The sequence below is a fragment of the Drosophila eugracilis genome, unplaced genomic scaffold (genome assembly GCF_018153835.1).
Source record: "Drosophila eugracilis isolate 14026-0451.02 unplaced genomic scaffold, ASM1815383v1 contig_2154, whole genome shotgun sequence".
Lineage (NCBI taxonomy): Eukaryota > Metazoa > Arthropoda > Insecta > Diptera > Drosophilidae > Drosophila > Drosophila eugracilis.
In genome coordinates this window covers 5,980,304-6,008,152 of record NW_024573038.1, presented here as the reverse complement: position 1 = coordinate 6,008,152, position 27,849 = coordinate 5,980,304, and the positions used below count along the sequence as shown (strand labels likewise).

At 39.9% G+C, this 27,849-nt stretch overlaps 6 protein-coding genes across 8 annotated transcripts; 3 read left to right on the top strand and 3 right to left on the bottom strand.

Moving 5' to 3' along the window:
• Positions 1 to 12,780: 12,780 nt before the first annotated feature.
• On the bottom strand, positions 12,781 to 15,971 carry LOC108114321 (nuclear distribution protein nudE homolog). 2 transcript variants are annotated; one of them, XM_017225239.2, is made up of 6 exons: positions 15,861 to 15,971; positions 15,629 to 15,782; positions 15,231 to 15,504; positions 14,920 to 15,168; positions 14,502 to 14,593; positions 12,781 to 13,609 (listed from the first exon to the last, which is right to left on the bottom strand). In XM_017225239.2, the coding sequence occupies exons 1-6, from the start codon at positions 15,938 to 15,940 to the stop codon at positions 13,481 to 13,483; spliced, it is 978 nt and encodes a 325-aa protein (XP_017080728.1). In that variant the 5' UTR covers positions 15,941 to 15,971; the 3' UTR covers positions 12,781 to 13,480. The 2 variants fall into 2 exon arrangements, with proteins under 2 accessions (XP_017080728.1, XP_017080726.1); XM_017225237.2 differs by lacking the exon at positions 12,781 to 13,609 and adding an exon at positions 14,001 to 14,365.
• Positions 15,972 to 16,747: 776 nt separating this feature from the next.
• On the bottom strand, positions 16,748 to 17,178 carry LOC121530019. Its single transcript, XM_041818345.1, has one exon. The coding sequence runs from the start codon at positions 17,176 to 17,178 to the stop codon at positions 16,750 to 16,752; it is 429 nt and encodes a 142-aa protein (XP_041674279.1). The 3' UTR covers positions 16,748 to 16,749.
• A 108-nt stretch (positions 17,179 to 17,286) lies between these two features.
• Positions 17,287 to 21,627, top strand: LOC108114322 (type I phosphatidylinositol 4,5-bisphosphate 4-phosphatase-A). 2 transcript variants are annotated; one of them, XM_017225240.2, is made up of 6 exons: positions 17,287 to 17,393; positions 17,696 to 17,942; positions 19,831 to 20,012; positions 20,076 to 20,285; positions 20,346 to 20,510; positions 20,576 to 21,627. In XM_017225240.2, exons 2-6 carry the CDS (start codon positions 17,825 to 17,827, stop codon positions 20,690 to 20,692), a joined length of 792 nt encoding a protein of 263 aa, XP_017080729.1. In that variant the 5' UTR covers positions 17,287 to 17,393; positions 17,696 to 17,824; the 3' UTR covers positions 20,693 to 21,627. The 2 variants fall into 2 exon arrangements, with proteins under 2 accessions (XP_017080729.1, XP_017080730.1); XM_017225241.1 differs by having other exon boundaries at positions 17,382 to 17,472.
• A 47-nt stretch (positions 21,628 to 21,674) lies between these two features.
• Positions 21,675 to 22,538, top strand: LOC108114324 (protein Hezron). The gene is made up of 3 exons (XM_017225242.1): positions 21,675 to 21,863; positions 21,911 to 22,099; positions 22,158 to 22,538. The coding sequence occupies exons 1-3, from the start codon at positions 21,783 to 21,785 to the stop codon at positions 22,479 to 22,481; spliced, it is 594 nt and encodes a 197-aa protein (XP_017080731.1). The 5' UTR covers positions 21,675 to 21,782; the 3' UTR covers positions 22,482 to 22,538.
• LOC108114325 lies at positions 22,500 to 23,153 on the top strand. Its single transcript, XM_017225243.1, has 3 exons — positions 22,500 to 22,698; positions 22,750 to 22,886; positions 22,945 to 23,153. The coding sequence occupies exons 1-3, from the start codon at positions 22,627 to 22,629 to the stop codon at positions 23,087 to 23,089; spliced, it is 354 nt and encodes a 117-aa protein (XP_017080732.1). The 5' UTR covers positions 22,500 to 22,626; the 3' UTR covers positions 23,090 to 23,153.
• LOC108114320 (calpain-B) lies at positions 23,091 to 27,776 on the bottom strand. Its single transcript, XM_017225233.2, has 4 exons — positions 27,704 to 27,776; positions 26,254 to 27,342; positions 25,915 to 26,189; positions 23,091 to 25,612 (listed from the first exon to the last, which is right to left on the bottom strand). Exons 2-4 carry the CDS (start codon positions 27,189 to 27,191, stop codon positions 24,051 to 24,053), a joined length of 2,775 nt encoding a protein of 924 aa, XP_017080722.1. The 5' UTR covers positions 27,192 to 27,342; positions 27,704 to 27,776; the 3' UTR covers positions 23,091 to 24,050.
• Positions 27,777 to 27,849: the final 73 nt, after the last annotated feature.

Genomic DNA, 27,849 nt, shown 5'->3' with positions numbered 1-27,849 from the left:
GGGGCAGCATAAATAATCTGTTAGCTCGCCACTCGTATGAATATGATGTATGTAATTTGCACACAGTTTAGGCCGACACTAGCTATACACTCTGTAGTATATATACGAGATATATATATATATATATATCCACCGGAAATAGCGGCACAGCTGCAGGGATGTCAATCAAAAATGGCGTTGGCAGTCATCACGCGGATATACCACTCATAAAATCCCCTTCTCCCCCTCGCTGTTCATCTGTCAGTTGGTATCTTTGTCACACTCCAACTGTCGACAGTGCAACTAAAATGATTTGTCAACGCTGAGCTGTACAGAGACTGTCCACTGACGATTATCTCTTTACCAAGCGGGAAAAATACAGACTTCTGTTATAAAAAAAAAACGGGAATAAAAGTATGAACTTTACTAGTTAGTAGTTGCATTAAGTTGAAATTAATTAACGAAGGTACTTGTTCAACCGAAAGTAGCAGGAACTCTGCCAAAATCCGCCAACTATTTTAAATGGCTTATAAAAGTTTTCAGCTGAATTTCATATTTTCCGCTGCTGTAAATGGATTTTTTCGTAATTTTATAAAAGTTAGCAAGGTAGGAAAAATGTTTAAAATTTGTATTCTTGCCATAATTCAAGTTTTTTAAATCCAAAAATCGAACAAGCAAAAATCAGAATGCATTTTTGTTGAAACAATGTGGCAGATTTATGCATGCCAACGCTGGCAATTAAGTGTATTAACCGGAATCTTATTTGCCTTAATTGTGGAAAAAGCGAGCTTTAATCCGGCGATGGGCTGTGATTTCGTTCGTCATCTGGCTGATAATTGCAATTGATGGGCCATTTTCCATGGCCCTGGCTGCTTGCGAATGACACTGACTGCCATTTGCTGACGATGACGATGACATTATTAAATTGAAGATGTTGATCATTTATAAGGCAGCACGTTTGCATATTTTATAATAAATGAAACGTGTGACAGCATGCTTAACTTTCGCAGCCAAGGAGTCGTTTCTCCCCAACAGCCCGATTTTCCTCATTTCCCACCCTACCATCCTCCCACCCAACCATCCATCCGTCCATCCCTTCATCCCATGTGGAAACCCAATGCATTTTCCTGTCTCACAGACACTTTTACTTATACGAACGCATTATTTAAATGGAACATTGCAACAGGCACACACAGCTATATAGCCTTCATATTCCAACTCAGCTGGCTTGTGTCTGCCGACTCGGTATATATAATTGTACGATATGCTCGGATGTCTCGCATATCTGGGGGTTAACATCACAGTCGACTGTTGTTATTGTTTCGAATATTCACTGCCTCCCAGAAGACTTCCTTTGGCTTGGTCTCTTAATGATTTTAACCGAAAGAGCCCAAGGGCAATGCAAGGAAAACTGTTTATTTATACAGGAAGCTTGGCAGAAAAATGAAATTTACAATTTATTGGGTACTCAAATGTTGGGCTTCTGTTGGCAACAAGGCATATTCGGGTTTAAAATTGTTTTTTTTAATATTATTTAGAATGTGTTAGCAAGGTTAAGCTTACTATTTGTATAAAAAAACTAATTACATAAACTCACAATTTCTCCCTAACTTTATATGTCAAACAAACGAAATTGTAACATAACTTTTCTCTAGTCTATAAAGAAGGACAAAAGTTTTATATTCCAGAAAGTGGGTTTCCAAACCCACATGTATAAAGTATTATGGTAATCTATTCCACTCGACATTTCCGCACAGAGACAAGAAGTGTCGGACGTGTCTCCACTCAAACCCATTTTTCCCCAACAACAATTTTCTCAACCCTTTTCCACAAGCCCCTTTTCCGCCCCTTGATTAGGGTGCAGTGATGAGCGGCGACCTGCAGATACTCGGTCAATTTCGCCCGCGTTGCACATGGTCATTGGTTATGATACGACACAGATAGTATAGTATGTCCTCCAGACACTTCTCACAACTTTTCCTCCACCCGCACCTTGGGATTTTCCTTACTCTTCAGCTGAAAGATGAATGAAGTCATAAAAGGCATTGGCCTGTGTAAAAGGATACAATCCGTAGACACACTCACACACACACAAACACCGAAAACAAATAAAAAGGACTCGGAATCGTGGCCATATAATCAGAACGGGTAGATCAAAGCGAATGCCAGCGGCCAAGACTGAAACATCTGGCCGCCAAAAGCGGGCGGAAAAAAAATCAGGCGACATCCATAACGATGTAAACGATGATAACGATAATGCCCATAATGACGGGCAGCCGTAATTAGGCTATCGCCTGTCGGCAAACGAGTTTAAGCCAAGAACCAGACAAGCCGGCAACTAGTGGAACTTTAAAGCCAAGTTGCTAAAGCCACGGCAAAAAAGAAGGGAAGGTGATGGATGCACTTAAAAAAAATAACAAAGATAACAAGGATATATTATAAAATAAAGTTTAAAATATTAAAAATGAAGCTACATATTTTAGTCCAAATTTTAAAAGCATATTTAGTAAAAAATATTCGTTTTTTTTGTTATTTAAAACTTGTTTTAACATATTTTGCATCTTACAGATTTGATTACTTAACTTGAAGTCACACATTTTCTTCCAAGTGTATTGCTTCGGAAAAGTTTTAATCAGGCAGAGAGATCCCGCGGCCAGTACTGTCTGTCAGCCAGGTTAAAACCCGAGGCCTTGGCGCCGTGACGAACTTTTTTAATGAGCAACGTTTTGCGGCTAATAAACATTTGCGTGCTGGCCGTTAGCAGTTGATGTTGCCATGACGCCATGTTTTTAATTGGCAGCCCAAGTCTGGTCATTTGCGTTCCATTGGGGGAAACGATGGATGCTACACACACACCGTCCAAAAGTCAATTGAATATTTTATTAAATTGCCACACAGACAACCACACACACACACAGACACACACACACACACCTATAGCAACAACAATGGCCACATTATATTGTGACAACAATTCATTATAAAATGGCGCCAAGGACAACCAAGGGCCATTGCCAAAAAAAAAGTTATGAAAAGCATTGCGACCCATTTGACATGACGTATACGCCACGTTGGCCGCCAAACAAACAACAAACTTTTTCGGCTGGCCTTATACATATTTATATTAATATCTGCTTATATATTTATAAGCCCTTGTTTGGTAAGGTACTACGGGATTAGCCGGGCTTTCAAACTACCAATTCTGACACTTTGAATCTTTAAATTCTTTGGAATTAAGAGTGTTGCCATTTTAAAAAGCATTTATATTAATTAAAGTTTAAATATTCATAGAAATTATTAATATAAAAAAATGTATTAGATTTATTAGGGTTTTTTTTTCATAAATATTAAACAGCAAAGGAGTTGGAATTAGTTTTGGGACATAGAAAAATGTTAAAAAAATAATAAAGTAAATTTATCATTTTTCCTTTTCCATAAAACATATGTAGACTTTTGATATAGCACCTGGTCTTGTTTACATAAAATTGAGACCTTTGATAGATAAAACTTTTTATTTATTGAACGAATTTACAAAGTTCAGTCGCCTAAAAGTCCCAAAAATTGATTAATATAATATCGCTCTTGAAGGGCATCGGCAGCCTGAAGTAAAAAAGAAACTGAATTTTCTTTTTGCCGATGCTGTTGACTGAAACAAGTTTTCGACATTCAAATTTACTTGGCAAAGTTTTCGCTTATTTTTTTGTCTCATTTTTTCCCTTTTTTTTTCGGGACGCGCCTTGGTGAGTGGAACTTTTTGTTAGCAATTCTTTGCCCTTTTTTATTTTATTTTGATTTCGCCGGCATGGCCGTTGTTTTTGTTGCTATTATGATTATTATTGTTACTGTTAGCAGACAGCAAATCAACAAAATTATGATAAACAGCTGCAGGTATAAGACCGTTAAACGAGAACGACCCGAAAACGAAGGTCCTGAAAGCAGAAGCAACAGGAAAGGCAGTCAGGACGAAAAGAAAAAAAAAAATGACAGCACGGTTGGCCGCCTGTCCTTTTTTTGCGGAGATCCCAGGTTCTTTCTTTTTTTTTTTTTTTGTTTAGACCCTTAACTTCCGCGCAACTCTCCCTTTTCGCCTGTCTGTGTTTTTGGCATTAAGGGACTTTTCGGGCTCATCTCCATCGAATACAATATTATTATATATATATTTTTTTTGTTATTATTTTGGGCCCCGGAATGGCAGGGAAATAAGATGAAAATAAAGAATAAAATCAACTGAAATATTTGCACATGCTTACGGTGGCGCGTTAAAGCTTTTGATCTTTTCGTTCGTTCCTCACTTGCTGACTGCGTTAATAACGCAGCCCATATAGAGAGGTGTTTCCTTGAGCTTTTGGTCGATGGATGGAGTACCAATGTGTTCCCGGTTCCAAGGTGACAGCTATTCCCCAGGCCGACTGTAGCAACGGTAGCGTGCCTTTAGAGATTTTGCATATTGCCAGGCAAATCGAGACCGAAAAAGAGACCGAGGCCGAGACCATCACCATAACCACCACCCATCCCGAAATCCCAGTGGCACATCAAATTTTCCAACGCTTCAGTTCAGTTAAGCATTTTCGCAGAGGAGGGCGAACGAATTTCAGGTGGCAGCCTCGCAAATATTTGCATATTTGATATTTATGTAGCAACAACTTTATACATCATGTAGAGTTTCCATATCGATTTTGCCGCCGTCGCTCAGTTGCCATATTTTTTAGTTATTTTTCACTCAGGCACGTGGAGAAAACCAGGATTTACTATATTTTTTAAATTATAGTTTACAAACAGATTTGAATTTGTGTATTTTAGAATTCGTGATTATCATTTCAACAACTTTAACAAATATTTTCCATGTTTCCTTTAAGATCTTTGAGGGGCTAGAATATCCAGAAGGCTTTCTTTCTTAAAATATTTCTCTCAGTGCTCTCCCCACACGTACACTTGTTGGCAATGTTTGCCCTCCACTCGAACCCAAAAACAAAGGCGGGGGCGTTCCGCCGGAGTAAGTGGTGCAAAGTATCCGCTGTCACCATGTTTGCAGAAACCATGACTGCAGAAACCAAAAAAAAAAAGCGAGTACCACGGCACACAATGTCCACATGGATGATGCGGGGGTTTACTGTTTCTATTTTTAACCAAATGTTGCAGATGGCCAGCGCTAATGAATTCAATGGAAACCATTTTGAAATCGAATTGTGAAAAATAATATATATAATATAAGGAAAATCTGCACTAAGAACTTGTCGACGTACCAATAATAAATTTCCAATGCCCATAGGCAAGTGTCAGTTCGTTGTAGAATTTTGCAGACAAACAAACAATTTATTGTTATTCTTTCACGGTTTACACAAGTCAGCATTGGGAAAGCCAAAGAAGAAGGAATAAACAAGAATATATTCTATTTATTTGCCATTAGAATGTCATGATAAATGGTTCTGGCCGAATTGTGTAAACAGATATTTACCTCAATGTTTGCCGCAGCTGCAACCCATTCCCTTGGGTATTATTTGGCCTGAAATAAATACGCTTTTGCCCATCTTAGAAATATTGATTTAACCACAAGCCACTGTCATCTCTCATCTATCTAAGATTTAAAAGGCCAATTTATATTTTGAATGTGCTTTTTAGTCCCCCTTTGGATCATTTATAATTGTAAGCCAAAGGGATTTGCTATAGATTTCAGTTTGGTTTTAATCTAAAATATGGCAAATAAACATTTAAGTCAATTAACAGAAATCAATCAAAGTGTCAGTTTTCTTAACCTTACAACATTTTAATTATATTTAACACTTCGGGGAATTTTACTGAATTTGCCTATTGTTTATTTTCTTAAACTGCAAACTTTTATAAATTTTTGCATGAATTTTTTCAGAAGTCGATTTTATGCGCCGCAAAGGAAATATTCACTACTCCATAAAATTCATGAATTTTCCGAAATTACCAATTCCGTTTTTTTGGTAGGCAGCCAAATGGAATCTTTAATTTTATTCTGTCAATCAATTTGGTTTTTCTTCTTTTTCCTGAATGGCAGCCAACTGGGACTTCCAAGAGCTTAAAATGACGAAATTTAAACAAGCCAATATGTGAAATGATTGATAGTGTAAATTTGTTTATTAAATATTAAGCACAATTCAAATTTATGAAATAAATTTACTACCTTAACTACCTTCAAAGCAACTCCTTTGATCCCTCTGTTTTCCTCTTGTTAAACAAGGTAGAATGATAGGAGCTACACAACAGAAAATTAATTAAGTCAAAAGCCATTAAGCTTTTGTTTCCATTTTTTCCCCTCTTCTCTGCAGATGCAATTCAAATTTGTGTTTCACTAGCTCGTAATATTTAATGCAAGAAACGCATAAAAAGAAGCGATTAAAAATGCCAGCAGTCTCATCTGGATATTGTGCCATTGCCATTTCCAATTATTTCGAGTATCCCTTTCACTTTCCAAACACACCTGGAGCTCCCTCACTCTCTCTCTCTCTCTCTCTGTCGCCAGAGAATGCACTTTTTCCTCCGGATAACTTCGAATTGTTCAAAAATTGTGAATTTGCACATTTTGTCAGCTTGTGTTGATTGTGTCGTCTGCCGGCTGCCGTCTGCCATTCAGATTCCATTTAAATTTCTACCCCAACTGCCGAGATGAACTACTACTCTTCTAGGGAATGGCTGACCTTTTACTGGATCAGCTAGAAAGTAATGCACTATATATGTGACTGTGCAGAGCAAAATAAGTTATAGAAAAAAATAGAAAATAAGTGTATGCAGTGGAGCATCTTTTGCGCATGCAAATGGGCTGGGGATTCGAGCTGGGATTGGTCCTGAAAGAATTCTAAAAGGTACCAGCTTACCCACACTAAGACGGGCACACAACATACACGGCAAAGAAGTATATGCAGTTTAATATTGAAACCCTAAAAATCAAAGTTTAACAAAGAAATATATTTATATATTTTACAGAAATTCAACTCTGTAATCTTAAAAAGTTCTAGCAAATCCTTTTCGTTTTCTTTCCAATAGAATGATTTTTAGTAGAGAAAGTTTCAGATTAAATCATTATAAAAAAATCATCACAACCGCTTTTTAAAGAATTTATGATCCATAAAACTAATAGAAAATAATTAAAAATTCTTATTTCCCATGAATTTAAATCGAAACTTCAACTTTTCCCGCCCAGTGTACACACACGCACTCCTTTGGAAATGTAAGCGTTGTACACATATTGAATCCATAAATAAATCCTTAAGCAAAAATTGTAAATGTCGGATTAAGTGTATCACAAGAACCCGCACACACACATACACGTGGCAGTGTGAGTGGTGTGCGTAGGTGTGTGTGTGTGTGTGTGTGCCAGCGCATAAATAAATATGGAAGAAGAGGAAAAAGAAGTGCGGGCAAACACTAAAAACTAAATGGCGAAAACAGTTTATACCCCACTTCCCTGCACCGCCCACTTCCGTTTCCGCTTTTTCTCCAACACTTGTCAAACGTGGTTAGATCGAAACAAAGTTAATTCCCTGCAGCAGGTTTATGGTGAGCAAACAACAAAAACACACACAGACACCGATAATAATTACTTGAAACATTGTAATCCTCTTAGCGCCGAGATTTACACGTTAAAGCATAACGTTCATTTTGCCATGATAATAGATTGTCATACCACATATATATATATTTATCTATATATATATATATACAATTTTTTTTTACTTACGAAACTTCGCCGAAAAATATGATGTATGGTGGGGATTGTGTGAGGCACCTTTAGCTATAGTACAAATATAAACCGAAAACACCTTGCGTTAGACACGTGCACACGCTGCCAAGTCCCCAAGAAGACTGGAGGAGCATTTTGTGGAGCCACTCAGGAGCAGAGGAGTTCGGCGCCACAGCACGAAGTTGGCTTTAATGACAAAAGTGGTTAGGTTTCGTACGGTTTGGTTTGGTTCAGTTCAGTTTGGTTTCGGTGTGCTAGCCAGTAAACTGTCTGAAAAAGACTGTTGCGCGCAGGGGAAAATCCCATATAAAATGCCTTGTGTCGGCTTGTCGATGTAAATGTCTCCTTAACTGGGGAAAAAAATTCCCCGGCATGTTCTAAAGCCCGAGCAACAGTTTGTTGGCCATCAGGGTCATCCTTCTCTCAACCAGTCGCGCGTATCAATAGCCAAAAATATTTACATACGCCGCGCGTTGAATCCACCGAACTGAAAAGCAGCCCTCCCCCTTCCTCCCGTTACTTTGTCAATGTCAAATGTACTGGTGGGTAAGTGGGTGGATGGGTTACATTGGCCATGGCCAATGGGTTGAGTTGGCTGTGTGGGTTGAATGGGCGGAAGGCAACTAGTGGTTCTCATATTTCCACAGTAACAAATTTGTTTACGCTTAATTGGTCTACGCTTACATCGGATCAGGAGAACACAGGCATCAGGAAAAGTTCCCTTAAGTGTGGACAACACAAAGTTGCGCTTTGTTCGGAAATTGAATCACTGCTGCCCCCAAAAAGTATGCTACAGAACTGATTTTGGGGTGCTCGCTCTTGGGATTCATACGGGCTAGCCTGATAGCTTTCAAGTGTGCGTTCTACTAAGTTTGGAGTTATCAGTGGTCAAGATAAATCAAATCTATTGTTCACCTAAGAAGTTTATAATATATATTTACTTTCATAATAGCTCACAGCTGTTATAAGTCTAATTTAAAAATAACACATAAAGTTCGGGTAGCCGAGAAAAACGTGATTTATCTTTGAGTTAGACTTATTGATTTCCCCTAAATGTGTTATCTTCCATATCAAATTAAGTAATATTCAGGATAGTATTTCATACGTACATGAAAGTTCTTCTCCATTCCAATGGTTAAGCTGATTAATGTTCCTGCCTTGAATATCTTTCTAACGAGATGCTTCATCGATTGTCAGGATAGCATTGTTCAGTTGATATGATATATATTTGCATGATTTACTTGCGGCATTTCCATTAGGATTCCGGTCGAGTCCGGATCAGGCTGTAAAAATGGTCCACAGAGATTTGTGGAGCTCACATGCGAATGTCATATTCGGCCATGTGTGTGTGTGTGTGTGTTGGGTTGTAAATCAGACTGGAGGCGGGGGCGGATGAAAGGCAGACAATGGCCAGGGCCATTTGGCATTCACTAAACAGCACAAAGGTGAGCATCTCGACGGTGTCATAAAAAACAGTTTACACATGGGTTCTGGCCCATTTCGCTGGCAATTTTTATAAGGCCACTGACGGCAATTCATTGAGCGCAACATAAAATCCATATATATAAAGCTGGTTTCCCTGCGAAGGTGAAGCAGCAGTAGCAGTGAAAGTCAATTAATCTAATTGCAGGAGGACACTTACGCACACGAGGACATCATCCTACAGCTATAGCTATAGCCAACCAAAAGACGAAAGGTCAGGCGAATCCAATTCGATGCAATTAAATTAAATCTCTAAATGTGAGCTAATGAGGACCACTTGAGGTGTGGTCAAAAGGACCAGGGGGGTTGTGTGTGGGTGCTAATTAAAAGCGCAGTCCAACTGATTGACCAACTGCAGTTCCATCGTTATATATCTCCCTACATATAACCCATGGATATATATCTCAGCCAATCGGTGGCTAATCAAGGGGATTTCATTATCACGGCTCACACTTCAAATCGAGACCAAATTATTTATAGCAAATGCTCAGTGTAATGGCAACCGGAAGGTGGCAACACAGGAAGATGGCAGACGACAGCGCAACTCCTAACAAGCTAACACACACACACTCGCATGACCCCCAGGACGATTTACCGTTGTATGTGTAAACGCGCTTCCCTTTCCGCTTCTGTATTGGTGTGTGTGTGTGCTTAAGGACTTCTCGAATCAAGGCGAATTGTTGCTTTCTATACGGTATACCCTCACTGGCAAGATCCACAACTTCTGAGTCGTTCTTTAAGGCAAAGAGCTTTTACATAGTCATCGCAGCTGAAATAAAATATTTCATATACATCTAGGACATAAAACATAACACCATAAAAGATACATAAAATAAAGATATATTTTGTAATTTGCTAGCGACAAAAGCAATAAACTGCACTTCAATTCATGACAGTTTTATAATAAACTGTTTTTTATTAGCTTTCCAGAATGAAAAAGATGTAAAGACTTTGTGGTTTCAGACTTTGAGATTTATGACTGCTATAGCAAAACTGTGAAATAAATTTGAAAAACAGATAGATAGAAGTTTATAAAGCATTTATTTTACCCAAAACTTTATTTACCTCTTTAAAATTATATTTTGTTGACCTTTTCATAACCCATATTGAAGAGTTCGCAATTAAAACTGGCATCAAAAACCCCATGAAGTGCACTTGGCCATTTAGCAGACCTACTTTCACATGTTTAAACCCAAAAGGAAACATTTTTCAAGGATATGGCCGGGCTTTGGCCAAACAGGATTCGGTTCCAGTAGTTGCTGCTGCAGCAGCCAGTCAAGTTTGGTATTTGCCCATCCTCCGCCCATAGACAAACTCATTACGAAAAATGAGCGTCCTGCGGCGCTCAAACAAAGCAAGGACCAAACCTGTAAACGGCCCCCCGGTCTGCTTTAAGTGTGTGTGTGTGTGTGTGTGTGTGTCTGTTTATGGGGTGTGTGTCCTGTGTGTGTGCCCTGCTTGTTGCTTGTTTATGCCAAAAATTATATACACCGCCCACATATCGATTTTGTTTGATGTTTAGGCAGGACTATATGCCCCGGACCATACCATATAGCTGTGGATATACGGTGTGGATAGTCCTGGCTGAAGGCCCTCGGGCACCCACAAAGCACCAAAAACAAAGGCATACACACACCTCATCATTATTTCCGTTTGTGTACTCGTTTCCGTACCTACCAACATTACCGACGTCGCGTCGCGTATTTTAAATATTTAAAGAGCATAAATGCCATAAACTTTTGGCCAACCTCCCTCAGACATTTTTAGAGGGTGCCGCAGGAAGTGGTATTAGATGGGAGCACAATATTTCAGAGGAAATCGGTATTAGTGGATAATGATACAGAAGGAATTGAACTTCCGTTTCCCGGCTGATTTTTCTCTGGAAATAAATATTTACTGAGCAAATACGAATGTCTAAATTCAGAATTCGTTAACAGATTTTAAAGAGATTGGACTTTAAAAGGTGTTCTAAAATTTGTTAATATAAAAATAAAATAATAATTTAGACAACAACCAAATTTATGGCTTGAGAGCTCAATTAAAGTTCCTTCAGAAAACAAAACAGAATAAAATTAGGATCAACATTTTTGTTTTTAATTATTTTACAGCCTATTACTCTTGAAAATAAACTAATAACCACTTTTCAACCAGTTAAGGGACTTTAATTACACACCCAGTTATGCCCAAAAAGCTTTAAGCCATTCGTTTAACGACTACGATAATTTGGCCAACAGACCTTACACCCTGTTTTGTGGCATTTCGAGAGCTTCCACTTTAAGCCAGTGTTTTTGATACAGTTTTTTTACGAGCTGTTTGCTCGTTTTTTATGCCGAAACAATTGAGTTTGTTTGCAGAGGGAAAATCGGGTTCGCAGTTTCGCTTGACCCGCTTATTGTGATGTTGGCCAGGTCCTGATTGTTGGCCTTTGTGCGTTCGCCGGGAAATTGTATTCGCGGCCAGTTAATTAGCTGCCAGGGATCGTCCCTCTCGCGGGACTTCATCAAGCGACAGCGGCAGGAAAAAAACCGGGGCATATTTTTCAAATTACTTTTGGAAAATGAAAAAAACCGGACAGGGAGATAGCCTACATTGCTCACTTCTACTTTAACAATAACACTCTTAGAAATAATTCACTTTTTTATATATATTTTAACATATTTGATTTAATACAGAATTTTGTCTCTAAATCATTTTTAATTTTATTTACTGATTTTAACGGCAGTCCCCACTTAAATATATCCTTTTTAAATTTATCTTCCCTTTTTGAAAGCCTTCTATTGAACAGCTTCTAAAGTTTCAACAATATTTACAAAACAATTGCATTTTGAATTGAATATAAATATAAATTGATCTCCGAAATGCATCCAAATTGTTTTTCGGTGCACCCATGCAGGACTAGCTTTTGTGTCTGCTCACTTTTATTTCAAACAGCAATTGCATTGTGCCATTCCCAATCCGCTTATGGCTTCTGCCACGCCCCGCCCTGCGGACGACCAACTCGAACGCCCCTGGCGGTAAACAATGCACTCAGCAGCAAACAAGAGCAGCAACACCAGAATGTCTGTCCCTTTCCCTTTTGCCATGGGTAAGTGCTCTGCGTATGATAAAAGCTTGTGTCATATTTTCATTTTTCTACTAGTTCTTCTTCCTTTTTTTTTTTTTGCATTTGTTGTGTGGGAGATTTTCCATCTGAAGAGAAGTTTTCCATCCATGCTGGCTGTGCTCACTTAATGCCAGCACTCGAGGACGCTAACCCGTGCTTACTTATAAAAAGCAGAGTACTTTCATTAGCTTACCGCCAACGGACCTTCCCGCCAAACAAGGTCGACTTCAGATCCAGTTTATTTTTGAAACCCCCAAGTAACACACCTAGTCCACCTGCCAACTCCAACCACCGTCTTAACTTCCTTCTTGGGGTAAAAAGCTTGGCAGAAATCCGCATTGAAGTTGGTCTAAAAACTAGGGGAAGTTTCCCCTGCAAAAAGCTTTCCAAACGGACTTGGCCTTGGCATAGGAATTGACGCAGCATTCACCTTGTGTAATGAACTCAAATAATATTTAAAACTAATTAATTACAACAAACGATAGTTTGACATAGAAGTGCTGCCTTTGTGTTTCTATTAAACTAATTATTTTTCTCTTTATTCATACATATATTAATATATTTTTGCCTGTTCGTTGGATTTTCTTGTTATGCTTTATACAGTAGTTTTTGCCATTAACAATATTTTTGCATTTTCACAAATTTATATTCGCACGTAAATATAAACAGAAAATAGCTCTTCGGATAGTTACAGTTTTATCTAGCTGATCGATTGTGTTTTCTTTTCGGATTCAGATCTTGTCTTTTTTCCTAAACGCTACGAGTATTTGTTTGTCCGCTTTAAGTATAATACTTGGACAGAGCTTCTTCGCTTGCTTTTATCAATTTTTCTGGGGTATCTCATCCTTAAACTTACTCGCTAAACACATTGTATGCCAAAAACAATAGCGTTGCTGTTAACAATTAAAGTCAAAGTGAACCGAAAATGGGGGACTTATCTTAGGTGGTATACTCTTAAATCGTACTAAGGCATGTTATATGTTGGGCTCGAAACGACAACATCAACTATTGTGTAATTGATAATATCGCAAATGGTTTATACAAAGTCAAGTTAGCTCAAATAAATAAAGAGGCAGCAAAGAAGCTAAATTATTGCTAACAGTAACATTAAAGTAACGTAACGTAAACGTAAAGCCAACTGAACAGTTTTCCCGCCCTTGGTGATTGCGGATGGGGGTTTAAGGATGTGGCTTTGTCTGAGGTGACTCCCATCACTCGGCATCCAGCGAGAGGCAAGGCAGTCCGGCTAGTGCCGGATGTGTGGACTGCTGGGCGGAGCGATGCCGCTGCGGCATGGGCTGGCCATTCTCGCGGTACGTCTTTAGCTTCGTCTCCATGGCCTATAAGAAGTACAAAAACGGCAAGGGATTAGGAAAAAGCAGGCTAATCAAAAGCAATCAATGGTAAATTTATGTAGAATAGGAATTGAAATGAATATTTTTGCAACTTTTTTATGGATAGTTTCATTGCAGTAGAATAAAAATCGATTGAAATATCCTCTTAAGCTTTATGATGATATAGTGTACAATAATAATGTAAAAAAATGTTAATGATTTTGTTAAGAACTTTGTGTCTCAAATGTGTAAGCTTTTTTGGAAAGGTTTTACGAACAAATTTTTGTCTTGAACTGTACGTAATCAGCCTACTCATAATTTTGAAAATGTGATTACATAAGGATGTGTGCCATTACAAGATACAAGTGCTCAATAAACAAAAACAAAGAATGCAAAATAAGGTACAAATAAATTTTGTATTTATTAACCAATGCAATTAATAAATGCAAACGGAGGGCAACTAAAATTAGGCTTATATATTGAAGCACATTGTCAGGGCGGGAGACTTGAGTCCGGCGAGTTGCGCATGCGCTCGGCGAAGCGCTTGAATATGTTTGAGCCAGTATTAAGGCTGCCGTAGGAACTGCAATCGCTGACAGGCGTGGACTGGGCGCTACTGGTAGCCACTGAGCTGCTGCTGCCGCCAAAGGCACGGCGAAAGAGACTTGTCTCGCTGGCCGTTGACGGCGGCTGCAGTGTCGCCGGTCGCTCGCAAACGCAGCGAAACTTTTCGCATTCGGGACATAACAGGGCCTTGTCCCACTAAAAACATACGGAAAAACACATAAGCTGGAGGTGGGAGTGTTTGGGTACAGGGATAACAAAAAATTATAGAGAAAACATGGGAGTGTGGGAGATTGGCATGCTGGGGCGAACATAGTTTTTCGGAGGGACTTACGTTTAGTTTTCTTAAAATGTCGGCCACAATGTTGAGCGCCGTTGTGCGGGAGCTGGGGTTCAAGGAATTGCCATTGATTTGGTTGTCGGGATCTGCAAGAGGAAGCACACATACACAGCTGGTTAGTCGAGAGGTTAGTTGGTCAACTACTAGCTACTAGACGCACACAAAACGCAAACAATTTGCCTACAAGAAATGTCGCAAACTCTCTGATCACATTGTGGACTCTTAATTTTAATAATATACAATATAATTACAAATAAAAAGGATCTTAAGCCTGCTAACTTTTTGACAAAAAAGTAAAAAAAAAGAAAAACAAATGATAAACAATTTTAAATGCAAGGCTTGAACGTTTGCCGATTCGATTTGGAAATTTTTAGCACGTGTTTGGTTTTCTTGAGGGAACTGAGTATCTTACTTTTAAGCGAAAGCTGCTGGTTATATTCGTTTCTATTAACTAAACTACCATTGAGGGCGGTCACGCTGACGCTGGTGGCTCTTGTGGCGACGGTATTGTCGTGGTTCGCCAGTTCGCCGTTAGCCACAATACCATTTGGCAGCGAGGCGGACGAGTTCATGGAGCTGTTGGTGTTGCTGGCCGTGGGAATGCTCGTTCCATTTACCACTGGGGTATAGCGTGACTTGACGTTCAGCTCCTGCTTAAGATCTGCAATAAATTAAGAAAATAAAATAAAATTAGGACTACGAAGATGACCAGCAATTACTCACCTCTTGTCTCATCCATCAGCCGCTGCAGCTTTTCCTGCAGCATTCCCTTTTCATCCACTTCCAGCTCTAGGAGGGCGTTTTTTTCGTAGGCCTGATCGAGCATCTTTTCGAAGTTTTCTATGCTTTCGTTTAGTATGCGGTGGGCACGCTCCAGATCGTCGTTCTTCTGCTCCAGCTGCCTCAAATACACCTTCATGGTGTCGCGGTCTTTCTTAACTGCATCCAACTGTTTCTCCATGTTTGACATTTCAATGCCATGCGAGTCTAGCTTGAGCTGAGATTGATATCAAATGTTAATGAGTTTCAGAATGGGATTTAAAAAACAATATTCACACAATCTCTATTCTCTTTGATTATCAATGATATACAAGTGTAAAATTTATAGAAAGTATACCCACCTTGAGGGACTCATTTTCCCGCTCAAACATTGTGAGCTTGGCTGTGAGATCTTTGATTATACTCTGCTTCTGGTCCAGAGTGGCGTCCATTTCGATTTCCATTTCGCGTGACTGCTCCACGAACTCGTCGTACTCCTGTTTAACGTCTGTCCATCTGGTAAATAAAATCAGATGTGGTTAATATAAATAAATAAATAAAATAAATTTAATCTTATATATTTTAGGTACTTACTCTTTGTGGTACTGCTTGGATCGTTCCTTCCAATATCTACACTCATCTTCGACACTGTTAAACATCGGTGGCGACTCCATTTTCAAGTTCTCTTGATTTCTAACTTTTGTTTTCTTGTGTACTAATCGGTGGTCAAACTGGGTTTGAAATTTCGTTCGTTCGAATTGATTAACTTTTATTTCTACTCAATAATAGGTACTACGGTTGGTCTATTTCTGCATGTGTGGCTTCAACTTTTTCCGTGTTGTGTTTTCTAGCTTATCTTATTTTTAATTGCTGCGATTAAAAATGCCAAAACACAGTTGTTCTTCAAGTCGAAATTATGTTTGAATAGTCTATAGAGCGGCGGAAAATGCGAAAAATCAATTAGGAACAGGTGTTTGCCCTGCTTTTGTAATTGTTGTTATTTGTTGTTCTCTTTCGATGCCCTAAAATAGCAGGCGGTTTTGACTATATAAAAAAAGGTAAATAAAATCAAACTAAATAAACGCTGTTTTTGTGACGCAGCAGCAGCGGCAGGAACAACAACAACAGCAACAAAGGGATGATGAGCAACAGCAACAACAGAGCCAAGCTACGACGAAGTTCCCATACAACAACGCGCTGCATGAAAATGAAATCATCATCGATTTTCACTTGAAATTCCATTGGCTATTGCTGCAGTTCTATGTTCCACACCTGTCCACGTGTCCTACTTACACTTTGCACTTAAATTTCCTACGCTTTGTTTGTTTTATTTACATAAAATCAGTGTAAATAGTTATGCTCGTAAAAATTTACCACTACTCCAAAAATGCAATAGCCAACCCTGGTTTTTGTTTCCAGTGTTGGATAATTTCTGCCTTTTTGGCTTTTGACAGCCCTCGTCAACAGTTGTAGTTTGAAATTGTCATTCTATATACAAAGTTTTATTTGTTTTGTACTTTCGTTTACGTAGTTTTCTTATAAATTTCAAATCGGGCTTTTCTAATGCACGTGCTGTAAAAGTTATGGGCTTGTTGGCCGGCTCATCATTGCTAGTATCGTTTGAAATATGAAATTCCGAATCGGAACTATCCTCGATTATCTGCGCAGAGTTTAGTGTTATATCTCGAGAAGAGCTTGGAATATCGACTATTTTGACGGAATTATCGCCAACTATACGCATGGGCAACGCTTGATAATGAAACGACACATTTCGATCGCATTTACGACGTAATTTGTGTTTTCTTCTGTACTCAAAATCACTGGAACTTGTTGATGTGTTACTATCGTCGTTCTGTGTGTTCTCAGTGTCCTGATAATCGTTTATATTGGAATTCTTTAACTGTTTAGACATATTTCGTATTAACTGCGTTGAGATTGTTTTGATTCCAAAATGAGCACTGGTTTACTGTAAACTTTAAACTGGTTCTTTGTAAAAAAATAAACCAAGTGGCAAGTCTCTACCAGAGCTGGTCTCACACCTAACACTACCTGGCCAAACGTTGCCAGAAAGTCTGACACAGTGTGGCCAGATCGCAGTCACGGCAGTGCATTTTCAACAAAAATAAGGTAAATTATAGCACAAATATGGCCAGCAATTGTTAAACAATTAACTAAATTGCAAGATATGCAACCAAGTGCCAGTTGTGTAAGTGCAAGGAGGGAGTCTTCGTGGGCGTTGCACATGCAGCGGCATAAAATTGATTAATTGCGGCGCATGCCGAAAAGGGAAAAAAGGGAGGATGTGTTTCAATAAACGAGAGTGAAAACCGCGACGAACAAGTGACTGCGGCGACAATCGGGAACAAAGAACTGATCAAAAATATGTGCCACAGCAATTAAAATTTTTGGTTTTCCACCACATTTTCCAGTTGAAGATTATAGCGTTGCAGCCGCAGCAACAGCAACCAACAACAAAGGCAGCTTAAAGTGCAACCTAACGGGAGTTGCTCCTACGTATATATATATATAGCCAATCCAAACCGGGGAGATAATCCATTATGGCTGATCCAGAGCGACAGAGCCTGATCAACAAGGACGACGGCAATAACTACAACGCTGTAGAGGAAGGAGCCGATAATCCCGGGAGCAGCTCATCAGTGGCTACCAACGAAGATGGTGCGTATTGTTAGTATAAAGCCGGGCATTCAACCCGCATCCAATCAACCGGACGCACTGGTTGGCATTGGAAACCCAACAAGTGTGCGGGCGCTCTACTTATCCACAGCCGTGATTCCAAGTTGTCTGCTTGTCTCACTTGGCATTTTCACACTTCACCCAACTGAGTCATTGTGGGGGTGAAGCACAAAAAGAAAAACTGATATGACTATGTAGGGGGGTCCAAAACTTATCTAATAATGCTCTAAGTTTATGCTCTTAGTTAGTCAAAGTTAGTTTCTAGATACATTTGAGGTTAGTATAAGCCCAAGTTAATAAATTTTGGCATTTAATACTTGTTTAAAAAAGATAGAAGAATCTCCGTATTATTGTAGTTTCTAAAACAGCTTTGTAAATATGAATGATCTTTCGGTCAATTTTACTAATTTAAAATATAATATTTTATTAAGAAGTGATCTTTCATGGTAAGCTAAAATCAGCCTCTAAGCAGAGACAAAAAATACCACTCCTAGTCTCTTCTTATATGACAGATAAAGAATTCAAAAGCGAATTATCTAGTAAGATATTGTAACGCTTGGACTAGATATCACTTTGATTTTATAATTTAGCTTACAACTTCTCTGATTATTATCTACATGTCATCATTTTTTTTTTTTTTTGTTAATATTATTTACTTTAATTTTGCTTCGATCAATATTTTTCTCTGTTTATGCGATTTTAGTTAACCGATGCCGGTATCGTCGTATTTACAAATTCCCTTTGTTTTTGTTTATGGTAGGACGCCTTAATCAAGGTAAAAAAGCGTTCCCCACAGCTGTTTAATCAACATCGATTTGGCGGTGCTGATAAAGTGGTGGCAGAGCGGGGCAGCCAAGTTTATGAGTCATCGTGTGATTTGCTGCCTTATCGCAGCCCAGGCGAATATGCAGGCACAGAGGGTCTCCGTTTTCATTGTTTACCAAGGAACCTGATCTTCAACTCAGGGAAAGCTCAGCCATATCTTTAATATACACTTTAAGAGTTACAATGGGTTTGAGTCTTAACGACAGATGTTCCCAATACAGTTTTTTTTCGTATAACTAGGCAAAATTTTGCAATGCCAAATAGGTAGATAGGTCTGAAAATAACGCAGTTGATAAAGTAAAAATTAGTGTTTACTCTTCTCTTTAGTTTTCTATTTAAAGAACTGATAACCATTTTTCTGCGTTCTGTGTTTAAGAAACATTGACATTAAAATTACAAATTCGTTACTCAGTCAATGGGTTTTTTCATAAAACTGTAAGATGTCATACAATCTATTTACAGAACAAAAATGCAAACGATATATAACTCAATTACTCAATTACATTTGTCATTTTAAAAATGAATAACATTGAAGACTTGTTTGCTAAAGTAAAACTGAACCTAACCTTTCATGGTTCTTTTTTAAGTAGACGTAAAAAAGTTTATTGTCAGCAAAATGATCCCCAAACTTCATAAGATCTTCATGGAAAGTGTAGGCCAACGAGGCCTTTGTTTGTCTTCATCTCCCGGTTTGTTTATATTTATACATAAACTTCTTGCACAAAGTTCGAACTTGTTTTGCTCGAGAGTCGAGAACCACAACTGCGGTCTAGCTGCACTAGTTTATTGCCAAGACAGGAACACTGCATTCATAGAGCCAAAACATTGACCCATTTGGCTTTATCGCAGCTTCTCCAACCCACACACTATCAGAAAATGCAGTTTTCATTCTCTCTGCGAGGCAATCTCCACCAGATGAGCAGTGTTGTTGAGGGAACACTGCTGGCGAGATGTATTTATTCTACACCAAAGGTTCATACATTGCAGGGCAGAAGGTTAACCTCTTCATCTTCTTGATATTTTTCGTTCTTTAATGGAATTGCAGGCAATGGAGCACCAACAGCAGTGCCATGCATTGGGCCTGATGAACTGCCGCCGCCGTATCATCAGAGCTCTAACACCGGAGGCGTGCCCATGGTCACCTGTCGGGTATGTCAGCAAATGATTGACATCACCACGAAGCGGGAGCAGCACGTGGTCAAGTGCACCCATTGCAATGAGGCTACTGTGAGTCTTACACTTTACTACATACTTTGAGTTAAAACTCACGCACCCTTTCACTATCCACAGCCCATTCGAAATGCTCCCCCGGGCAAGAAGTATGTTCGCTGCCCATGCAACTGTTTGTTAATCTGCAAGAGCTCCTCGCAGCGTATCGCTTGTCCAAGGCCGAATTGCAAGAGGATCATCAACCTGGCCCCAAGTCCCGTCACCCCGCCCGTGCCCACCATGCCGGGCATGTGCCGCGTCACCTGTGGACATTGTTCCGACACGTTTTTGGTAAGCTTTATTTTAATATTTGCCCCTAAAGAATGAACCTTCTAATGGCTGTCATTGCAGTTCAACACGTATCACAACGCCTTGGCCCGGTGTCCACACTGCAGAAAGGTCTCATCGGTGGGCTCTCGGTTTGCCAATAGTCGCGGCGTAATGTTTGCAATTGTGGCATTGGTGTTCCTCATCACAGGCATCGGCGTAACCATTGGCACATACTCGATTGCTTCGGTAAGCAATATTTTGAAGATTAAGTTAACGACTTTCTAAAACTTTTTGTTTTCTTAATTTTGTAGACTCACGGTGGCATGTACTTCCTCTATGTGGCACTGTTTGTGATTGCGGGGTGCATGCTGGCCCGCTCCGCCTACTATTTCCGCCTTAAAGTGAGCGCCATCGATGGGCCAATGTAAAGCTAAGCCACGGGGTCAGCAGTAAAGGAAGTGCATTGTTTTATTTTTATATATATATATTATTCATATATATCATTCCTTTTGATATTAAATTTAACTAAACACAAGCAGCCAATTTGCAGACGGAACATATGAACATTTCTCCAGAAGTCCAGCTAAAAAATTCCCAATTTTGAGCAAAAAACAAAAATAGAAAACCTAGCTAAATTTAATGAAAGAGGGGTCCCCGTTTAAAGTGATTTTGAAAAGCATAATTAGGATGTTAAGGCCGTAACTAACTAAAACACTATACTAAAAGCAAATATTTTGGGAGTCGCAAGAAAAGCTACCATTAAAGTGCTAAAAAGAGAAACGGAGAACTGTAGGCAGTCATTAGTTATTAGATCAGCGACCGATCAATTCACTTGCAACTCATATATAGAATCTTCAGGAGCCATTTTAAAATATTTGTACAGTTTTGTTAAGTGTCCGACTTGTTATCCGTTTGTGCCTGTCCTGCAGTTATTTGGGTATTTATTCTTTACGTATTCGTTGATGCGCTTTGAATTTTTTTTGTTGCTAAGAATTTATTCAATGCACTCTTCTCAGTTCCCGCCAAAAGCAGATGCGAGCGTTTTGTTTTTTGGCGTTAGCAATAATTTAAAGGGTATGCTAATAGTGCTAAATGAAGGTACATACATACGCGCATATATACCATACATACATAATTATAATGAAAATTAAATTAAAACCAACACTTCTTGAACAACAGAGAACAAGCAACGCTCATGCAGAAGAAAACAATTTAGACAGCAACTGCTAAACTGCGAAATTATAAATATATATATGATTAAAAGGAACGGTTTACTTTTGAAATATATATATATATACAACATTTATATTTAGTACATTATAAATTAGCATACATACACTGTAAATAAAAAGAAATAAAACCACATGGCATAACCGATTTTTTTTTCGGCGAATACATATCGAAGCTATAGAAAACGGAGAGTGCCTTGGCATTGACATTGGAAATCGGACATTCGGTTGACATATCCCATTTGATTTTCAGTATTTATATCTTATCCTAGATAGTGAGTTTCACAAAATGTCTTGTTTGGCTCCTTGCTTCACCGTGGGCTCAATAGTCCGATGCAAAACTTGTTTTGGCGATAATATTTCGGGAGAGGTAAAAATATTTTATAAAATTATATGGTAATTAATAGATTTCCTTAGGTTTTGGCCTTTGATCTTGGTGTTAAAATGCTGATAATGAAGTGTCCACCCAGCAAAGGCGGTGGCGACGAACAGACCCTTTGCAACCTGACTATTGTGAATCTTTCACTATGCATAGACATTGAAATTGTCAAGGAGATGCTGCCATTGGAGAATGTTCAGCCCCCTGAACCGATCAATGTCGGGGTGGTAAATTTATTTATATTTATCTTTAAATCCAGTGTTTTTGTAATTACATTTATTATAGCTTCAAGAGAGGTTTCGATTGGCTACGGAAAATCGTACTTTTCATTGTCAAAGCTATCATCCAAATGCCTCGCCCTTTGGTCAAGCCCTGTTCAGACTGATGGTCAGACGTTTCGGTGATCCCGCGGTCAAATGGCATGACCAAGGCGACAAAGTAGCCATTATGATACTACAGCAAGTGATCATAGAAGCCCCGTATTCTGTGTCAAATATCAAATGTAGTGGGTGGGACCCCAAGTTGGCGGTATACATCCAGGGCATCGTTGAGGACTTTAACAAAAACAATAATCAGACGACGCCTGTGCCCATGGCAACAGACTTATAGATAGCTCATTGTTTATCAACAATACAATTCGAAATACATATAGCCCCTATACACCCACGTAGAATACTTCTCTTTATCTGCCAAAAAGCACAATTTTAATTTGTACACAATCGGTTTTATGAACTGCTAAACAAAAATTTTAACCATGGCCGATGATGAAGATAAACCAAAGAAACACACATTGGACACCCTGTTTATGGTGTACGCCAACTATCAGGTATGACTAATCAGTTAATTAAGATTATTATCAGTCATTATACTATGACAGGTTATACCCACGGATATCGAGAACGAGGTATTCGACAGTATACTCCTTTCCCAACTAGATGCCTGGCTTGAGCAGGCGAAGCTCATGCCAAATCCCATTACTCGGACACAAACGGGTCTTATCTATATGAGATACAAGTAAGTAAAACATTTAAACTACATTAATCTTAAAATAACCTTCGATCAAACACTCTAGAAAGTGGCGCTTGGAATATGAAGACTTTCTGGAGGTTCTTAACAATTTAGCCTCTGATAACGACCTACAAATAGATGAAATGAAGCAAACAATGGTCGATGCTGGAATCCCAAGCGGTGCCGATATCACCGTAGTCGTCAAATAGATGTCTTGTCGCATCAATGCAGTTTATTTATTTACATAAAAAAATAGACATACAAGAATTAAAATTTTGATTGTAACTATTACATAAAGATAAACCATTTTGATTAGTTAAATTGTTCACAAAAATTATATAGTATAGTGTAAAAGCATTCAACAAAAAGCCTCTTATCCCAATTGGTTAATTTTAGTTAGAAAACACTTAATTTGACATAGAAGGGTGCTTAGGGTAAACTTTGAGATTGCTGATCAAAACACTGAATACAAATTATATGGGATTACTAATTTGTATTTATCAATAAATTTATTGATATTTGCATATCCTGATAAAGCTTACAAATAGTCGATGCGTGATAAGGTCTGTTCGTTTCGCTTTCATTTCCTGATAACAATAACAACTTTTGTTTGGACAACAGAGTCCGGTCGGATTTAGTTCTAGCACCTGATTCAATGTGTATGGTGGCGGTTCAGAGATTACAATGTAACAAAAATACATGCTTATTCATTTCGTATATCTAATAAATATTGATGATGCGTATTAATGGCTTCTCGAGTGGCTCGTAGCAAATGTAAGGTAATAATGCACTGTTCAGTTTGTACTAGCAAATATCCAGCAGATTTTCCAATGATGCTCACTCTTAGTCATCATCCCTCCAGTGGCTCTATATAGTATAAAATCTATACTGTAGATTGTATAAATTGTTTATGCAGGTTTTTATATATCGTTTATCGCGTATAGCAACCTCGTGCCATACCAAGGCCACTCCAATTTCGCCACATGATTTTGTATTTCCGGATTTGGTCATCCGATAAGATTCTCTTGTTGGCTGAATGAGTGTATCTCCGGGCTGTAATGTCATGGATCTGTGTGTTGCTTTGCTCATAGCATGCATGAATAATATAATGCACAGGTAGATTAAGTAGTTGTGGCACTTAGGATTAGATTAGTATCAATTGCAGGTAATTTAAGAGTAAATTGTTCGCTCCAGCCAATCGTCCAGATTGAAGAACGCCGTGTCCGAGTGGTCCGTGTCCCGTTCGCGGAACATTTCGATGAATGTCCTCACCTTGATGGCGCACATCAAGAAGTCGTCAAATGGTATTTGGCCCTCCCGCGAGCCATAGCGATGGGCCAGGGCGTTCAAGAGACGGTTGTTCAGATGGTAGCCAGCCGAATTGAGCGCTCCGCGCAGATGGAAACCGTCAATACTGCCAGTGCGTCGAGTGTCGTATAGTTTAAAGACAGCCCGCCACTTGGCAATATCGGTAAGCAAAGCCTCGAATTCCTCGAAGCCCAGGCGACCGGAGCGATCCTTGTCCAGCATGGCCACCATCGAACGCACGGCATCCTTAGAGAAGCCATCAGTGCCTACCATAACATCACGCATGGAGTGGTCAAGAATGCGCTTCAACTCCTGCCAGTCAACCTCCTCATCGCTGCCGGCAACACTATCAAACAGACGACGAAGGGCAATGCGCTGCGGATCATCCTCCTCCTTTGGAGTTGGTGGCGGCAAAGCCGGAGCAATGCGATCATCTGTCTCACCAAAGCCTACCTCGTCGTCGTTCTCCTCCATGTTGTTCATCGTCTCCGAGAAGACGCGAATGATAAACTCACCCTCTTCATTCGGATCGAAAGTTGAGGGAACTATCAAGTAGTGACCAGGCGGCAACTTAAACCTAGCGCAAACCTCGCGCGTGTTGATGAAATGCGGCGAGCGAGCCACCGATGCTCGGTACTTGAAGAAGTTCAGACCCTGGGGTTTCACCTGCATGTCCCTATCCGTCAAATGATATATGGCAAATCCTATGGTCAGGCAGTCGATGCCCACATTGCGCTTGCTACGTCGGTTCTTTTGCATAAGGGCCACAATAGCTGTGCACTTGCCATCATCATCCTCGTCATCGGGATCCTCCAACGATATAATATACTGCGGGTTGTGCCAGAAAGTCTCCAGGAAGTTTCGGCAACCTCCGGCCGTTACGCCCGATGTCCACTCACCCTCAAACATAGACATTTCCCACTTGCGGCGAGAGCTCTGCTGCTGATCCTCAGTCAGCGAGTCGGGCGACAAGTTACAGATTTCCACGCGATCAAAGTGGTTGAGGAAGTCCTGGAATGACATCCAGAACTCTCCATCCCGATCAAAATTCAGGCCAATCTCCTCCTTAGTGTGCTCCGGAATGAAGCGCCACTCGGGAGAGCTGTCACTCCATGGACCGCTCCATTCGGCATCATTGCCCCAGGGATTACGCATTCGGATCATGGGCAGCTTTCCCTGGCGATTTGGTGTCGAGATATCCATGAGGCACACCTTGGTTATGGAGTAGGCATGGCCACGAATCAGACCCTGAGGTGTCTCTGCCTCCAGAACATGTGGATCAGGTTCTAGGGAGCAGCCCATCATTGAACCACGTTCGGCGGCCTTCATCATGATGCTGAATAGATTTGGAGGAGCCTCCTTAATGTCATACCACTCGGTGACGCCTCCAGTAAAGTCCTCCATGGCCTCGCAAGTGGTACCGCCTAAATGTAAAAAGAGGAAGTGGTTAATCAAACTTATTTTGAGTTTTCAAAACACAACTTCTTTGATTGCAAAAAGTTGCGGATAAGTTAAAGGAAAACCCTAGTAAAATTCCAGATCTCAACAACAAAATTTCAACCACAGAATGGCCCACATCAGCATAAGTTTGAATGAAGAACCAATGATAAGCATTTTATATTTTTAGAAAGCAACTTGAAAAAATTGTTTGTATACCGTAATGTGTTTTCTACAATTCTTAGGAATGTTGATAATGATTTCGTGTATCTTTTAAACCGATTCTTACCCTTAAGAGCTTCATAGGATCCATGGAGTTTTGCGTATGCCTTCTCCAGCAGGGCGCTCCAGAACTCATTTTTCTCCGTGGAGTGCATATAAATTAGCTCGCCATTATAAGTAGGAAGACGATCATCGATGACCACTTCCACCCATTTGCCATACTGCCAGAACTTGAAATGAAAGATTCCAGCGTAGTTCTCCTGGAAGTCCTGATCCGGCGGGATGACACGGAAGAACAATTTCGAGTCCTGTGTGAGATTGGCCGCTGCAGCTAGGAGCCAGCTGTAAGGGGTTTTTGATAGATTAAAATCTCCTTCTACTTTAAAAAAGTTAGATTGGGTCTTACCAATCGCCCAGTTCTCCTTGCTGGACATCGAATCGTGAGTATCCCTCGACAAAGAACTGCGGATCGTCCACAATATCTCCAGGACGCAGCCATTCGTAATAGCGATCTGGTCGCCGGGAGTACATCAGCGAGGCATTGGTGGCCGGAAAGTCGGGATCCTCGAACATGGTTCCATTAGCCACGCAGCTGTCGCGAAGCGAGGCAAAATCTCCCTTACTGACGCTATTCTGCCGGGCACTGGTGGCCTTTCTACCCATCCAGAACATGTTCTGGTTCTCGGGCACCTTGACGCTGGTAAAGCTCAGCTCGGCAATGCCCACGGAAGGTTCTTCCTCCTGAGTTGGAGCACTAGCCGGCGGTGGAGCAGTGGGATATGGCAGAGCTGGGAATCCTCCACCATGCTGGGGAGCCGGGCTCGTTGGCAATGGTGCATATGGCATTGGCATGCCAGGCAATCCGGGCATTGCTGATGGATATGGGGCTAGCGGAGCAGCCGGATAGGGAAGATTGGGTTGCGGCATTCCAGTTGGGTAGGGCATTCCGGTTGGATAAGGCGCCAAAGGCGCAGAGGGATACGGCAGCGACGATGAATTAGCTGAAGGCAGACTGGGATAAAGACCTGCTCCTGGGTAGGGCGCAGCACTTGGATAGGGTGCTGGTGCAGATGGGGCTCCTGGCACTGGCATTCCCATGCCCATTCCAGGTCCCGGGTACGAGGCATTCTGGGCGTGAGTCGTCTGCTTCACCACATATGGCATTCCGCCCACGGATTCCGATGACGGATAGGGCAGCGAGGGGTAGAGACCCGCTTTGGGCTTGGGGGCTCCTCCTTCATTCCCGCCGCTGACTTCATTCTTGCTGTAGCCCAAGGCCGCCAAATTGACAAGGCCAATGCCACTGGCATGATAATTCTTGGGGTAATTATCAATGCCGTACATTTTCACTGGATTTTCTCAGTGGTATTCCTCTTCCACGCACGGGGTTTTCCTAATTCTACGTACAAATGGCGTTGCAAATCGTGTAAAACTACAGAGACTAGATGTATCCAGATGTTGATTAACTCGCTGCCGTGATAAAACTGCTGACTCGCTGGGAATTGTACGTTTTAAATGGAGAAGAATCCAAATTTAACTTTCTCGGTAAATGATTCATAATCTTTAACCTTTGTGTGGAGTGGTTTTTTTTCGCTTTTTATATGAAAAGGGTTAACATTTAACATTTTAATGTATACAAGTTAATTAATTATAAAATATATATATATTTTTTTTAATAATACTATTATTAAATTAATTTTTTAATTATATGAAATTCTTACTACTATATACTAAACTAAGAAATTTGTTTGCGCTCCTCATTTTAAAAAAAGTTAAAGCGATTACTTATTTCTTGAAACAAATTTTATAAATTTAAAGAAACTTCGGTATTTCAATAACAATTTTTAAATACATACCTAATTTGTATTTAATAATATAAATCGAACCAGAGCACCTGCACCGTATAATGGTTAAACTATGATTGCAGGGCTGCATCATCAAGTAGAGTTGCCAATACACGCAAGGTATTTTTGGTATTTTTTAGCCTTGTCGGCATTCTCAA

What these genes read in the sequence shown, in the direction of transcription:
- LOC108114321 (XM_017225237.2), bottom strand. Translation starts at nt 15,940, where the DNA reads ATGGAGTCGCCACCGATGTTTAACAGTGTCGAAGATGAGTGTAGATAT. An exon ending in GCTGATGGATGAGACAAGAG is followed by an intron (nt 15,169 to 15,230) that starts GTGAGTAATTGC and finishes AATTTATTGCAG; the next exon opens with ATCTTAAGCAGGAGCTGAAC. An exon ending in CCAGCAGCTTTCGCTTAAAA is followed by an intron (nt 14,594 to 14,919) that starts GTAAGATACTCA and finishes TTCCTCTTGCAG; the next exon opens with ATCCCGACAACCAAATCAAT.
- LOC121530019 (XM_041818345.1), bottom strand. Translation starts at nt 17,178, where the DNA reads ATGTCTAAACAGTTAAAGAATTCCAATATAAACGATTATCAGGACACT.
- LOC108114322 (XM_017225240.2), top strand. Translation starts at nt 17,825, where the DNA reads ATGGCTGATCCAGAGCGACAGAGCCTGATCAACAAGGACGACGGCAAT. An exon ending in CCCATTGCAATGAGGCTACT is followed by an intron (nt 20,013 to 20,075) that starts GTGAGTCTTACA and finishes CACTATCCACAG; the next exon opens with CCCATTCGAAATGCTCCCCC. An exon ending in GCACATACTCGATTGCTTCG is followed by an intron (nt 20,511 to 20,575) that starts GTAAGCAATATT and finishes TTAATTTTGTAG; the next exon opens with ACTCACGGTGGCATGTACTT.
- LOC108114324 (XM_017225242.1), top strand. Translation starts at nt 21,783, where the DNA reads ATGTCTTGTTTGGCTCCTTGCTTCACCGTGGGCTCAATAGTCCGATGC. An exon ending in GCGATAATATTTCGGGAGAG is followed by an intron (nt 21,864 to 21,910) that starts GTAAAAATATTT and finishes AGATTTCCTTAG; the next exon opens with GTTTTGGCCTTTGATCTTGG. An exon ending in AACCGATCAATGTCGGGGTG is followed by an intron (nt 22,100 to 22,157) that starts GTAAATTTATTT and finishes CATTTATTATAG; the next exon opens with CTTCAAGAGAGGTTTCGATT.
- LOC108114325 (XM_017225243.1), top strand. Translation starts at nt 22,627, where the DNA reads ATGGCCGATGATGAAGATAAACCAAAGAAACACACATTGGACACCCTG. An exon ending in TGGTGTACGCCAACTATCAG is followed by an intron (nt 22,699 to 22,749) that starts GTATGACTAATC and finishes ATACTATGACAG; the next exon opens with GTTATACCCACGGATATCGA. An exon ending in CTTATCTATATGAGATACAA is followed by an intron (nt 22,887 to 22,944) that starts GTAAGTAAAACA and finishes CAAACACTCTAG; the next exon opens with AAAGTGGCGCTTGGAATATG.
- LOC108114320 (XM_017225233.2), bottom strand. Translation starts at nt 27,191, where the DNA reads ATGTACGGCATTGATAATTACCCCAAGAATTATCATGCCAGTGGCATT. An exon ending in CAAGGAGAACTGGGCGATTG is followed by an intron (nt 26,190 to 26,253) that starts GTAAGACCCAAT and finishes AACCCCTTACAG; the next exon opens with CTGGCTCCTAGCTGCAGCGG. An exon ending in ATCCTATGAAGCTCTTAAGG is followed by an intron (nt 25,613 to 25,914) that starts GTAAGAATCGGT and finishes TTTTACATTTAG; the next exon opens with GCGGTACCACTTGCGAGGCC.